Source organism: Juglans microcarpa x Juglans regia, chromosome 1D (assembly GCF_004785595.1).
Source record: "Juglans microcarpa x Juglans regia isolate MS1-56 chromosome 1D, Jm3101_v1.0, whole genome shotgun sequence".
NCBI lineage: Eukaryota > Viridiplantae > Streptophyta > Magnoliopsida > Fagales > Juglandaceae > Juglans > Juglans microcarpa x Juglans regia.
In genome coordinates this window covers 36,498,992-36,514,080 of record NC_054594.1, presented here as the reverse complement: position 1 = coordinate 36,514,080, position 15,089 = coordinate 36,498,992, and the positions used below count along the sequence as shown (strand labels likewise).

At 37.0% G+C, this 15,089-nt stretch overlaps 2 protein-coding genes across 11 annotated transcripts; both read right to left on the bottom strand.

The window, feature by feature from the left end:
- Positions 1-1,450: 1,450 nt before the first annotated feature.
- On the bottom strand, positions 1,451-6,941 carry LOC121255903. 10 transcript variants are annotated; one of them, XR_005938883.1, is made up of 5 exons: positions 5,955-6,275; positions 3,269-5,140; positions 2,490-2,713; positions 2,091-2,206; positions 1,451-1,826 (listed from the first exon to the last, which is right to left on the bottom strand). XR_005938883.1 is itself a non-coding variant. In XM_041156461.1 (4 exons), the coding sequence occupies exons 3-4, from the start codon at positions 5,027-5,029 to the stop codon at positions 2,687-2,689; spliced, it is 1,788 nt and encodes a 595-aa protein (XP_041012395.1). In that variant the 5' UTR covers positions 5,030-5,140; positions 5,955-6,123; positions 6,325-6,941; the 3' UTR covers positions 1,451-2,686. The 10 variants fall into 10 exon arrangements, 4 of the variants coding, with proteins under 4 accessions (XP_041012395.1, XP_041012415.1, XP_041012404.1 ...); XR_005938887.1 differs by having other exon boundaries at positions 1,451-1,795; XR_005938876.1 differs by having other exon boundaries at positions 2,091-2,713.
- A 3,518-nt stretch (positions 6,942-10,459) lies between these two features.
- LOC121248660 (serine/threonine-protein kinase phg2-like) lies at positions 10,460-14,708 on the bottom strand. The gene is made up of 5 exons (XM_041147201.1): positions 14,386-14,708; positions 12,024-12,800; positions 11,158-11,343; positions 10,903-11,028; positions 10,460-10,786 (listed from the first exon to the last, which is right to left on the bottom strand). The coding sequence occupies exons 1-5, from the start codon at positions 14,500-14,502 to the stop codon at positions 10,679-10,681; spliced, it is 1,314 nt and encodes a 437-aa protein (XP_041003135.1). The 5' UTR covers positions 14,503-14,708; the 3' UTR covers positions 10,460-10,678.
- Positions 14,709-15,089: the final 381 nt, after the last annotated feature.

Below are 15,089 nucleotides of genomic sequence, written 5' to 3'. Positions count from 1 at the left end.
GGCGCTATGACCAGTATTTGGAGTTCATTTTAACTATTTATTTATTTATTTATTTATTTATTGTATAATGAGTTAAGGTAGGTATGTTACTAGTCATTGCATGGCTGGGGTCTTCAAAAATACATTGCTGAAAACTGATCAAGCTATTATTATAGCATCCAGGCAAAGGATTTTCCTAAACAGTCATAAGCTAACCATGTTTTACTCCGAAACTAATCATTTTGGAGCTTCCACAGTCCTGTTTGTTTCTTGGTTATCAAGGCAAATAAAAAATTATTCCCTAAATTAAGCTAATTAAAATACTGTTATAATCAAAACTATCTCATTAATTAGCAAGATTATATATCCCAACCAAAGGAAAATGAAGTAGCTAACAAAGACAACTTCTTTTCAAGTATTTCATTTTTAGAACGATTGCAAAGAGCGATGTTATCAACTCTCCTTCATGATAAACCCATGTGCGTCTTTGCTCTGATGCCAATTGTTCAATCACGAGTTGTCAAGTCTCCTACTACCAACTAGTGGTAGAGAGATATATTTAAATATCTATAATGACATCACAAGAAATGTCCACCCAACAAATACATTTCCAGTTTTTCTTTCTCAGATGTGAAAGGACACTGATAATTTTTCATGCCATTTCCCTTTCTTGAATGGACTCCCTAGGACCCGTATCATACGCTTGAAGAGTAAATAAAAAGAATTCAGCCTCGCAGATGACTGACTCTATTCATGTTTGAGAGCAGAAATGGTCAATTTGACAAAAATAACATAAAATGGCAAAATAATTATGAGTAATGATACATGCATCACCATGCAGTCGCTTTAAAAAAAAGTGAGATCTACTGTTAAAAAAATTAATTTTTTTTATGTGAGTCCCATATTTATTCATTTTTTTTAAATAATTGCGCAGTACTTACACATTCACGACTACAACTATTATTTCTCAATAATTATTATAAACTTGAAAAGAAAAAAGAGTAAGAAAAACTCAACACTTTTCCCTAACACAAAGTAAATGTATGAAGCTAAAAAAGTCTCTTCAAATACGAAATGAAAATGAAAATGAGAACGAAAACATGCACCATGCTCACAAGTCACATCTACATTGTTGCATTGTTTCCATGCATATTTCACCTATTTTTTGTACCACAGTATATTCTTATTTTTCAATGATGAGTGGTCTATAGTTGCAAAGATAAATTCATTAAAATTTCTAAATGAACAACTTTTAATTTCAGCAGAATGAAATATATACTTATTTGAATCCTCATGAATGAACAATAAATGGATACGAAATCAGGACAACAACATCAAATCTACTGCTCTAGCAATGTAGGCAGGTTGACACTTCCATTTCACTGTCTCACCAATTATGGCTTTCAATGTGCAACAGGAGACTGTTACAAGAAAGGAAAAGTGGTATAACATAAACAAGACAGCAAGAGGATTGCAGAACCAAATTCACTATACCAAAGGCTTGTACATTTGACATAAAGGAGCATATTACAGGAGTTTTTGGTCTAAGAACCAGAACATAAAGTAAACCCTGCAGGACCAAAACCTAGAGTACGAAAACACTCTGAATATAGGGTAGTTAGCAATTGTAAATCATGAAAACCAATATCTCAGTTCACGTATAAATACCAAAATCTTAACTTGCTGTAGTAATACTGAAAGGTTACAATTATTACATAACCGCCAACCCTGGATCTTGCTACTTCATTTCTTGTACATTTCTGGGCTAGCGAGTTGGACACCACATGTGGATAATCGCTACTGCAATCGAAAAAGACTGCAGAACTGACAGAAGTTGTTGAAAATGCCTAAAATACAAACCATCATGAACATTAACCATCCTAGAGGTGGGGTTCCGCAGCATGCAAATTGTCATCAAGGGGATTTCAAACCAAATTCACTATACCAAAGGCTTGTACATTTGAAAGAAAGGAGCAGGTTACAGGATTTTTTGGTCTAAGAATCAAAACATTAAACAAACCATGCAGTATCAAACACTCTAGTAATTAACAAGTGTAAAACACTAAAGCTAATATCTCAATTCATGAATAAATGCTAAAATTTTGACTTACTGCTGTAATACTGAACGGTTACAACTATTACATAACCACCACCCCTGGATCTTGCTACTTCCTTTCTTGTGCAATTTCTGGCCAGAGAGTTGGAATCCACGTGTGGATGCGCGCTACTGCAATCGAGAAAGACAGCAAAGCCAATAGAAGTGGTTGAAAATGACTAAAATACAAACCAACATGAACATTTTCCATCTTCAAGGTGGGGGTTCACAGCACACAAATTGTCATCAAAAGAATTTCAAACAATATTCACTATGCCAAAGGCTTGTACTTTTGATGTAAAGGATCAGATTACAGGAGAAAGTATAAAAACAATCTGAATCTAGGCAGTCAACAACTGTAAAACATGAAAACCCATATCCCAAATCATGAATAAATGCTAAAATTTTGGCTTACTGCTGTAATGCCGAAAGGTTACAACTATTACATAACCACCAACCCTGTATCTTGCTACTTCCTTTCTTGTGCATTTTTGGGCCGGAGAGTTGGATTCTGTGTGTGGATAATCGCTACTGCAATCGAGAAAGACTGCAGAGCTGATAGAAGTGGTTGAAAATGAACAAAATACAAACCATCATGAACATTTACCATCCTCAAGGGGGAGCAGCATGCTGTGAGCCCTGAAAATTTGAAGATTGGTCATAGTTATATATTACATGTCTTTTTTTTTTTGATCGGTAAGTTATATCATTACATGTCTAAGGAAAGGTTGATTAAAACTTCAGCAAATATGACACATATACAGTGTGAATGGATAGGACCAGGAAAAATTGTTCCCAGAAATTTTTCTATAACAAGCAAAATACCTTAGTTTGGAAGTGCAAAGAATTAAAAGACACAAAAAGATGAAGGATCGATCAAATAAAAGGTTTTAGTATTAACACAGTGGACATCATATCTAGTCAGCAAAGTATGCCATCATTTTTTATAAGTCACAGTAGAAAACGGCAGGATTACGATAAAATTAATTGCTCACTAATTCCAAATCATTTCCAACCCTAATCAAGAAAACTATCATGACAAAAGGAGTATTAACTAACTTCTTATGTGGAGAAGAACAGAAAACACAGTTCTTATGAAGATGTGAGGCAAAAGCAAACTCTATAGTAGTCACAATCATTCACCCGCAATTCTGAATCTTATCGGAGAAAAACAATACAAGAAGAGTAGCACACCTGTTTGAATACATCGACCAACTTGCACTCATCCTGTGTCTCCAACTTGGGAAGATTTTCTTCTTTGCTCAATTTAGTTTTAAGTATTGTCAAAGGACACCCAATGTCCCAACCCCCACAGTCACAGTGTCCACCAGATCTCCATCTTTCAATGAGACTAGAAGGGCCACAGTTTTTTGTTCTTGGCCCACCATGAAGACCTGCTGGGATTAGAATGTCCATACTTGTAGAGCAATCGCCGGTATTTCGAGCACAGCTTTCACAATGTACTGAAGCTTCCAGAGAATCAATCTTCTGCTTAGGCCCCTTTTTTTTTAGAAATTTCAAGCCCCAACCCCCAGTTTCTTCTCGATGATAGTCATGGAGATGGTCTTTCACAATAATGGCAGCCAATTCAAAATTTGGCAGAAAAGGATTTTCAAACTTATGGGCCCCACCTATTTCATCGAGGTTGTTACTCGTATCTACAGATGACTCCAAAGAACAATTTTCCAGCATGGTACCAGATCCACCAAACTTAGAGAAAGTTCTCAGTTTGGATGAGTGGCTTGCTCTGAAAACGTCAACCACCTTCTTTGACAAACCCTTATTCTTTCTCAGACTAAGGTTTGAAGTGTGCGTCTCTGTGCCACAATTTGCATCACTACTGTATAAGATAAACTCGGTCTCCATGATTTTAGAACTGTCCGGACAGATGGTGAAAGAAGCCGAGACCTTCATCTTACCAACTAAGTGTGACTCATTATCACAGCTCCTATGATCCTTCTGGCCAGCCTTTCTTGAATAGAATGAGTATATATAGTCCACAGCCTTGTCATCAGTTGACCCAACCTTCCACAAGTTGGCTATGTAGGCCTCCCCCTGATCATCTGCGGAAAATACAAAATGAGGAAGCCCTCCCTTCCATGCGCATTGCAGCATCCCCTGAGACGCAGAGGCAGAGGCAGAAGAAGAAGGCTGATCAGAACATGTAGAGATTGTGCTAGACATAGAAACGAACCTTTTATTCACACTATCAGGTCCACTTTTATGGCTTCCAGTAACTGGAGGCTCCTTTTTTAGTTTTTGTGGTGAAGATTTACTTAAACCACTGGGAGATTCCACGATATCATAGCATATTGAGCGTCTGACATCATTCAAGTTCGATCTTTTGAAGTTGTCATTGCCATCTAAGGCACCAAAGTGGTGAAACAAAGGGCTCTTCAATATGTTCATCATACTCTTGCTCCCCATGATCGTACCTACAATCCACTGTCCTGTAGGGCTTACAACTACACCCCCAGCCCCAGAATCCAATGGACATTCAAAAATGAAACTGGCTGGGTCATATGTATCTCTGCTTCTGATTTTAGCTGGATTTAAGCTGTCAGACAAAATGCCCATCTTCAGAGACCTCAAATTTGTAGATCCATTGCATCGTGCTGCTTTTGATGCATTGATATTAATCAATTCCAGGCAATGACGAAGATATTTCTCGTCCACGCTTACCATATGCTTTGGAATCCTCCTCTCCAAGACACAATTACGCAGATTGCATCCTGTGCACAATTGTGGTTGCTTAACATTTAAAATAATCGCGTGAGGTGAATTTATCGTTCTCACCAACTCTTTTGATTTTGACTCAGAAAATTCCAGACTATCTTCTCTGGATAATTCTCTGTCCTCACTCAAGCTATGCACTGAATCTTCTTTTGCCTGGAAATCTTCACGAGCATTGACAAATGTTTCTTCCATCCTCTGATCCAATGAACGAAAGCACATCAATGGCAGAAAACTCTAGTTTCCATCTTCCAGATTCAACAAGATATTACGAATTTGATGGCAGACTGCACTATATAAACCTCTCTCTCCATGTTATTCCTAACAAGGAATCTGAATGCAAAAGAAATAGTTAGTATAAAGCCATAAAATATTTGCGAAACAAGGAATAACAATAAAGGTCAGAAACCAACAGAAACTATAATAAATCACGGACAGATTATTTATGAACATCGTCATACAATAAATAAGAAGCAACTCCCAACTTTCCCTTTCTTGTATTAACGAAATTTGTTTCTAATTCGAAAGGAGTAAACTAGGAACCCTTATCATTTCATGCTGTTATATCAATAGGATACCTCTAAACATAAGGCTCAAGAAAAGATGAAGACTCATTGGTGGAAATATAAACATATACAGAAACCTCAACTATGCATCCGAAACACAATTTCATAACACAGACATACAGAGAGCAAATTGCTGGAAAATCATTCGCGTTCAAATGAAAAAATGGTAGGTCGCTAAAATTTAATTGAAAGAATTCCTCAACGCTAGTTGGTACCGACGCAGCTCAGCGCAACACTGGAACCCCTCCCAAACCGTGATATATCTTTGCATGAACCGAGAAACATGAAACAGAGGAAAAAGATTTAATTTATCAACATCCTCCCAACCTTGAAACTCATTGAAGAAAAACAAATAAGAAACCCATGAAGGAAATCAGTTGAAAATGCAATAGACCCACAAAGTCACTCAAATAAAAATAAATAAACTATAAACAAAACCCCAAAAAACAGAGAAAACCCACAAAACAAAACCGTAGAAAATGCAATAAAGCCACAAAGTTGCTTGCAGAAAATAATAAACAAAAACCCAACAAAAAGTTGCAGACAGAGAAAAAATTATTAAAAAGATAAACTTTTCTTACCTCAGGGATTGGATCCAAGAAGAACAAATACCACCCCAGTAAAATAGACTCGCACAGGAACGTACCCAGGTGCAAGCTGACGAGAAGTAGCCGATTCCCAATAAACCAAGACTCTTATCCTTAAACTTCGAGCTCGTTATCGTTATCCCCCAGGCAAGAAAAGAAAAGACTGAAAAGTCAAAACTCAAAACATTGGAAAAACAGAAAGAAAAAGAATGAGAATGGGAAACCTATACTTTAGACAAGAAAAAAAGCATAAGCTCCGATACTATCTTCTAAAACTCACTGTTCTCTCTGTTTTTTTTTAAAAAAATTGTAACTGTTTTTGGACACCGTTCTAGAAAGCGTGTGTATTTGTGTGTGAAGCTACCTGAACGAGTGGCGTAGTGGGGGCGAAATGGGGGTGTCAGCCACGTCTACCAGTTGAAATCTTAGTGCCTCCTCGGCCCCCAATTCCGTGTCTTCGCGTAGGACCCCCCACTTTCATTTACATATTCTGGCAGTTTTCTGGGCCAATACAAGCCTTCGTCCCAAAACATAAGAAGCAAAAAAAAAAAATGAAAAAAGAAGGAATTTTGGAGATCGAGTGAGCTGGTGCGCATGATAGCTGCGGGTCTCCACTAAAGCCAAAGGAGAAGGGCCACTCGGGTGCCAAGTGGGAGTCTGGGAGAAAGCAAATTGTTTTTGTTATCAATGGTGATTCCTGGAAAGTGGAAACATTTTTCTCTATTCTGATATATTGTGTCCTTGTTCTTACCTATCAAGAGTTTCTTAATTTCCTCCGATCATGGGAAAGAGAGAGATACAGAAACAGAAAACACAGAAAACGGGATAACGTAGGAAGTGAAGTGTTCTTGAAGTACATACATCCCTTACTCACATTACATTCCGTCTTGTTTTAATGCGTTCATATTCTCCTCCACCACTTCTTTATTGTAGGGCGGCGTCAAATTTAACAATCCTGTTGTCGTATTCTAGTACTTTTCGGTGGAAATTGGAATATAACCGAGGACAGCGGGCCTCGCCCCCCGGTTTGAATTCTCTTGTAAATTTTTATTTGATTATTCTAAGAATTATGCTCGATTAAAAAAAACCAAACAAACGTGTGTTGTTTATGATAGGCACATTTTTATGAACGTGTCGCTACAGTGTGTACTGTATAGCTCTCTACCCAATCTCTGTACCTGGGTATGCTCGTATGCTCGTATCATGTATACCATGGCAGTTTTGAGTCTGCAAAACACATGCGTTCGTTGTTGTGTGCGTGGCGGCGGCAGCGGCAGCAGCTGCGAGACAACATAATATATACTTTACAACAAGGAACAGTCGAGAAATCTTGACTTTTTCTGCTTCTGCAATATATATCCGCTATCATGTTCATGCTCATTATACCAATTTGTAACGCACACGCACCTTGTATGTGTAATTATGACTACCTTATCTTAAAGACTATTAAACAAGATGCAGAATGGTCAACACGAACACCACCCATTCCAGAGATAAATATTGACCTTACACTCGTACGGTACTCAGACACATACACAACAAAACTTTGAAGAAAATGTCGGGTGAAAAACCCATGCCTGGCCTGCTTGTAAACTGAAAACAATAAAACATGATTAAATAAATATTTGGTATGTATCTTGTTTTGAAGTTCGTATCAATACTGTTGAGTTCAATTGAAAAGGAAGTGGAAAAGGGATTTTTCGTTGCAAGGAAGGAGAAGGAAGCGAGGAGATTTGGCACCGACTTTGAAACATAGAAGGTTGATCCTCAAACCAGATCAAAGAAAGAACTTGGGTGAGAACAGAAACGATTTCGTACCTACATATTCCACGTTCTAGGATGGTAACACATGCTATACATGCAGAATATGCACCTATTATGAAATCATGCTGTGCAGAACGAGGAAAGTGAGAAAGTGAATGCCATTTGGGTAGAAGTTGGGGGCCTGGGGCCCGTCGAAAGTGAAATTTGATGCCCCCTCCACAAAATGGAACCCTTTACTCTGCATGTGCGGCATCGGTCTACACGTACGTCATGCTGATGATTCGACTCCGGGAGTGCATACTTTATGTGGAATTTTTATAAGGTTTAGGTGAATTCTAGACCCAAAAAAAACTCACTATTTTGAGTCTTGGCACCGATCCTTTGAGTAACCAATAATTATCAACTACAAGTGTACATCGTTTTGGGATTTTTTCAAGACTAGCAACAGGTACTTATTAGGGTCATAAGCAGAAACATTACTTTGTTTCGCTTAACACAATGAAGAAAATAAAAATTGATAGTTACGATTATGAGTGTGCAAGCGTCGCATAATTATTTTAAAAAAAATAAATAAATACGAGATTTATATAAAAAATAATAATAATTTATTAATAATAGATTTTTTTTTAAATCGACTGTACGATATTTACACACTCTGCCACTATACATAATATTATTATTAAAAAATAATAATACTATTCACATATGAGTTGCTTTTGAGCACTCGAAGGATAGTGGTTAACGACGTGGATATTTTAGAATTCCTGTTCAAATCTCAAATTTTCCCGTCTTTTTTGCATGTTCTAAAAGATTAGTTATGGAAATAGGACAAAAACTGAATCTTGAATTGGTCTATCGGAGGCTCAATTGGGTGAACCAAGCTTTAAATTTTGATTGAAAAAGGAAAAGCTCTGTTTTTTAACAGGAGCCGTCCGACCAACAACCTATTGAAAAATTATAACCTTTCTGTTGTTTGGTTCCTCGGAATTCTACATTTCTAATCTCACCTAACTCTCTGGGGTTGCATTTGTCATGCCCCAAAGGACAAATCAACTCTCTACCCTTTCCTTTATTCATGGACTTGGGTTTGTTATTTGCGTTAAGTTTTGGTTAAGAATAAATTAATGGCGTATTCCAACTGCTAGCAGTAGGAAGAGCACAAAGTCATAGAATCCTAAAAAGTCTGCGCGATTATAGTAAAATTTGACGGCTCAAATGACAATGAAATGTACCAAATTTTAGACTCGCTAGCAGAAAGCAGAACGTAGTGTCCATATCAAGTTTACCTGATCCTGAAAAAGTCCATTGTTTCAGATGTTTTACAATCCTTCGGAAGACTGCTCTTCTGTTCTTAGTTGACTGTAACAATACATTGCTTTTAATACACACGGTGTCTTTATAAATAGAGGAATGAAATATCTATAATATTTTATATAATATATTGTATAATAATATATTAAATAAGAAATATTTTATAAAAATAATATAATTTTATAAAAATATTTTTCATTTAATATATTATATAATAATATATTATATAAAATATTATGTGTAAATCATTTTCCTTATAAATAAAGAAACAGACATGTAATAGAACTGAGAGAGAGAAACTCGCTTCCCTGAATGAATCATAATTAACAAAAAATAAAATAAAAATGATGCCGATTTGCACTTTTGTTGGGCTGGGTTTGTGCTGAGCAGATTGTGGGGCTTCAAACCTGTGACCCACTGTGATTGAATCAATGAATTACATTTGGACCCCAATCAACCTCAACTTATTTATATGTGGTTTGGTCGAAAGAATCCAAATTTAAGTTCGTTGGCACTAGCCGGCCTACGTGTCAAAATTTTGAATACTGTTTCACTTGAAGTATTGGGATAAAATATTTTAAGATAGTTTATATATAGATAAATTAATTATATATATATAAATTATATTTTAAAATAACATCAATGTAAATTTTAAAAAGTTAAAATATATATTTATAAAACTAAATAATATTTTCTAAATTCTCAATCTAACTATTAAAAAAATTAATCGCTCATCTTCATCATAAAAATGAAAGTAGGGATTTGATTTTCAATTCTCGAGAAAAAAAGATTAAAAAAAGTTACAAAAATAATCTCTAGATGTGAAAAATAAAGTGAAAATTATGAAAATATATTGAAAATATAAAAATCTTTTAATTTCAGCCGGTACATTGAAATCGGCCGGTATTGAGCGAAATGCACCGGTATGAGCGGTATTCACTACTTGGCACGGTACCAGTCACTACCCGACACGGTATTTAAAACTATGCTCCATATCGTGTTAATATTCACGAAGAAAAATACACTGCGGAATGTAAAATGCCTTTGAATTGAAGCATGAGATCGCACTGTATACATCTGGTAAACTTTTTCGTGAATATAAGTAGTCTAAAGAGCTTAAAACAGAACTGCATACATATGCTCGCTCTCTCTCTCTCTAGTACTATTTCTAGCAATGCCTCTTTTGTTTTTAGAGACGAGACGAGACGAGACGAAATAAGATAAGATGAGTTAAGATTAAAGTTAAAAAGTTGAATAAAATATTATTAGAATATATTTTTTAATATTATTTTTATTTTGAGATTTAAAAAAATTAAATTATTTATTTATTTTGTATGAAAATTTAAAAAAATTATAATAATGAGATATAAAATTTTCAAAATTTTAGATTTTAACTTTGAAAGCAAACCAGGCAAGCTTGCCTCTGCACAACTTTTGGATTTTTGAAGTGTGTACAAAAGTAGACAAAAATTATAATGTTATTTACTCACTACATGATGCTGACTCCATTACCTAATATAAATAATGACCCAATTATTCACTTTTTGTTTTGTTTTGTATAATAAACCCGGATAGATACATACATCCTGGCCAAAATAGGGTCCCCCAAAATTGCAGTAATATTTGATGTCCCAGAACCTTTGTCAGATCCAGGATTGTATTGGATAGCTGCATTTAAAGGAGTTCACTCCACTAATATGAGAAAAGATATCTGAAGAATCAACTAGATCATCTTCTTCTTTCACAACTACCTGTACAAAAGATGAACATTTAGGATGAGATAACAGCTTGATCCGGCATTTTAAAGTTTTTGGGAATTTGTAAATACAGTTGCTAATTTTAATGTTTCATGCTCAGCAGATCTTACTTCATCCTCGTCATCCTCTTCATGATTGCTACAAGCAGGCCTATGGGCCTCTCCAAAGTCATCATTCTTTGCAAATCTTCCTCTGACTCGGGGTCGGCTGTCTGCTAGTGTTTTGCGGCAGGCATACTGCACATATGCTTTCAATCATTAGTAACTAAAATTTTAAAACAATCTGCCTGCACATAAGATTCTGACGGTAGTTAATGCATAGATTCTTGTTTGAGCATGATTCACAGAGAGAAACAGAGAGAGCACCTTTATTTTCTTGCTGAAGTTCCTCTCATTCCTCTTCTTCAGGTACCTATGGATCTTCTCTTTCCTCTGTTCGACAGAGAGTTTTCCTACTTTGTAAGTTGAGTCTTCCAGACTTGAAATCTCCGATGCTAATGGAGTAGAACTCCCAGCCTTCCCCACGAGTTGCTGACTCTCAGTAGTAAGTGCCTTTTTAGAAAAATTGAGAAGGAAAATAAACAAGAGTCCCTTTTTGATGGAAAAAGCTAGAGCTAAATTTCTGTTTCTGAAGCCATGTTATGGTAAACACGTATTGATATTTCCCATGTTATTAATCTCAAAATTGATAGATTACCTAGTCAGTAATTTGATACGCATGTTGGTGTGGGGCTTCATGAGGGTGATAGACCAAAAGTCCTTCACAAAGGTCCTCTTAAGTCTATTTTCTCTTTTCTGTAGGATTTGCCACTCAGTTCGGATGCCCCAAGTAAGAGACAGGGAAGTAAATTCATACCCAGTTACCCACACTTCCTTTTTGATTAATTAGAAGTTTCAACCTTTAGTCCCAGAATAGGGGAAACATTCGCAATGCCATAAACTAAAATCTTTTGGCAAGAATGCCATTGTTTTAATATTGAGAAATTTTCAATCCTAAATGGTGTTCATCATACCGGTTCACCAAGAGCACTAAACCTGATAGCGATCTATCCAGAGCAGCATAAAAAAAGTTCTTTTTGCACTTTGAATTTTTTTATTCTCCCTATAAAGTGGAACTTTTTAATGCTGATATATTCAGAGCAAACTGTTATATAGGTTCCTATGGGGCAGAAGATAAGAAATCTATTAAGCATTTCATAAGCAGCAAACCGGTCCAACAGAACTCCTTGTACCTGAAGGTCTCCAGAGTTGAAAACACGCTGCATGGAATCTGAATAGTAAATTCCACCGTTGTCTCCTTGATAATCCAATTCTTGTGGTTGCAGGTCAGAACCCATAAGAATGGTTCCACCGAAAATCCCAGAGCTATCAGCAGATAATGCTGCAGCATTCATGGCCCCTGCAGGCATGTATGTTCCCAAAGCAGGGCCAAGAAAAGAACAAGAAGGAGATGAAGGGTTCAAAGACACATAAGATGGCACTGAGGACAAACAATCCTCTTTGTAAACGGCTGGTAAGGAAGCCCCCATAAGAGGTGCAACTGGGTCAACAGGATACTGTGAGAACCCCTCAACAACAGCATCTGATAAAGGAATTTGAGGCTGCACTGAAGAGAAATCAAATTGATCATGTTGGATTGTAAGATACGGTGGAACAGAGAAGGGAGGGGATGGAGAAAAGTCTATGGAAGCAGATATATCATTGTCAATTTCCTCCTGGGAACCAAAGATTATAGACAGATTGCTACTGTTGTTGGCAGTAATGTTTGAGGTGGTGGCTGTGGGGGCAGTGCTGTTGTTGGTGGTTGCGGGGGCAGGGTTGTACGTTGTGTTAGAATTGCTATTATTATCTTGGTAGCCGTTCAAGTTAGTGTCTATATCTGGAGGTAAGGAAAGATTTGTGGTATAGGAGTTTTCTTCATAACAACAGTTGGAGCTAGAAGTACCCTCAGAATTCTGCAAGTTCTGATCAGGGAAAAGCTCTAGGTCACTAAAATCAAAAATTTCATCCTGCAAAACATTGATTGAAAAGGCAATATTAACATCATGACAATAAATAACTGCAGCATATGCAAACCTTGATATTAATCCTAAGATTACGGTGAACCTTCTCTTTAAGCAAAGTATTTGAAGCAACCTTCTTCATCAAGTTCCTATTTACTAATAGACACGATGCATCTATTCACATAGGCCCTGATTTGAGAAAGAAAGTCAAAACTGAAAGCTAATATTCTCTAATGATGCTGATTTTTTAGTTTGCAGGTCATCAAAGGTGAGCCTTTTAAAGCGTGCTGCATATCTCTTTAAGCCGACCTTAATTGATTCCACCGAAGCATACGTATTTCACATGACATCCCCCTCTCTCTGTACGCATGTACCAAAACTCAAGGCGATTTTATTATTAGTTCATGAGTGGTAGCCATGGACCAATGTTCTGTGTTCAATATGAGATAAACAAACATACAAGTTCTGCAAAAGTGGATGGTCTAATGGTGGGTTTTTTGGCTAATTGAAAAGAATGCGCATTTATGCTCCATGTGACATGTAGCCATGTAGGAACAAAGGTATCCAATATTAGCAAGAAATCAACATAGTAAACAAAGAAAGAAGCTAATGGTATGTTGATTTTGTTCAAGATATAGAGATAGACCGGTTTGAACAAACACTGGGAATTGAAAGGCACTTAAAAGAACGCGTAATGTTATCCATTTGCGATGCTTGTCGCAATGAATACCCTTTCATTCAATCTGAGAAAAGAATCGTAATTGGAAAAGTTCAAAAGAGAAGCGTAAAAGCTACATATTCCACAAGCACCAAAAGCAAAGCTTGAAATTTTCTAGCTACAGGGAAATTTAGGATTATATTACTGCAACTACGATGGTGCCCTTGGACAATGACAGTTTGGTGGGCCGGCGTGCTTGGATACAAGATTAAAATAATGTTTCGGTGAATGTTGTAGCGAGCTGTGGCTGACTCGATGAAACAGAAGTTACTTATACTTTAACACAGAAGTTCCCTTTTTCTTTTTTATTTTAATTGCACGTATACTTGAACTTTTGAGAATGTAAAGATCGTTGATCTAGACGTTCAATGACAAATTTAAAAGAGGAGATGTGGGGAAGATCGAGCAAAGGATGACTTAAGATCGGAAATTGCAAAAGAAGATAATGGAGGGGAAAAATATTGGTGCCACTTGAGAATGTGTGTGTGTGTGTGTGTATGAATTTTGAGAAGTTGAAAGAGGAAAACCGCACCTGTGAAAATAAGAATATTTACGGATATCAGAGCTTAATCGCCAACGAACATGTTAAAAAAAAATCTAAGATATCTAATCCCCACAAATTTGTTTGACGAATCGAGCTCACTCCCCAAATTCGGGCTTCAAAACACAGAAAATCTCGTGGAAAAAAGAAAAGAAAAGAAAGCGGTGACCCAACTGATCAACTTGCAAAACATAATCATATAAGCCACAAGCTAACGCAAATTGGCTCTGGAAAAACATGAAGGAAACACGCATGCATTTAGCCAAAAGAACAAACAATTGCATGCACGAACGTGACAAATGCACACTTTGTTTAAGGTCAGGAAACGTTACAAGGGGAAGCTGCTCCGGTGGCTGAACCACGTCCTGCAACATCTTTCCACCTTTACCCAAGGCCGCGAAAGCCGAGTTTCCCTGTCTACCTCCTAAAACATGAGCAATGGAAAGCATGTAATAGAGTCGACCTCGGACGCCCCAAACCTCGGACTATAAAAGCTTATCCGAAACAAGAATACACACTCAAACAGATCACAAACAAACTGAATAACAGAAAAGAGAGCTCTAGAGAGAGTGATTTCGGTATGAGTTTTGGTTTTTCTTGTTTCGAGAGAAGAAGTTAGAGCTAATTAATAATTAGCTTGGAACATGGAAGTAATGGGGTGGCAGAAGTTACTGATATATATAGAGCCTGAGGGTTGTAAAGGAGCGTCCGTACTTAGCACAATGTTGGAGGGTCAACCCGAGGGTCGCGGTCGTCCACGAATTGCCTCCCTGGCTTATCGCTCACGCGTGGCACTTCCTCACAGGGGTAGAGAAACTATTCCCTGCTCCACTCTGTATGTGCGACCTCAGTCTCCCCCTGGACTTGCATGAGGGTATGCCTCGTGACACGTGGCATGTAACGGTCTAGCTGAAATTCCTTTGACCAAGCCTTTACTATTCCTGGGCCGTGGCCGAGTTTGAATAGTAAAAACCTCTTCTGTCTTTTCTCTTTGACAGTTTTTTTTTAGTAAATCATATATAGTTCAATATATATC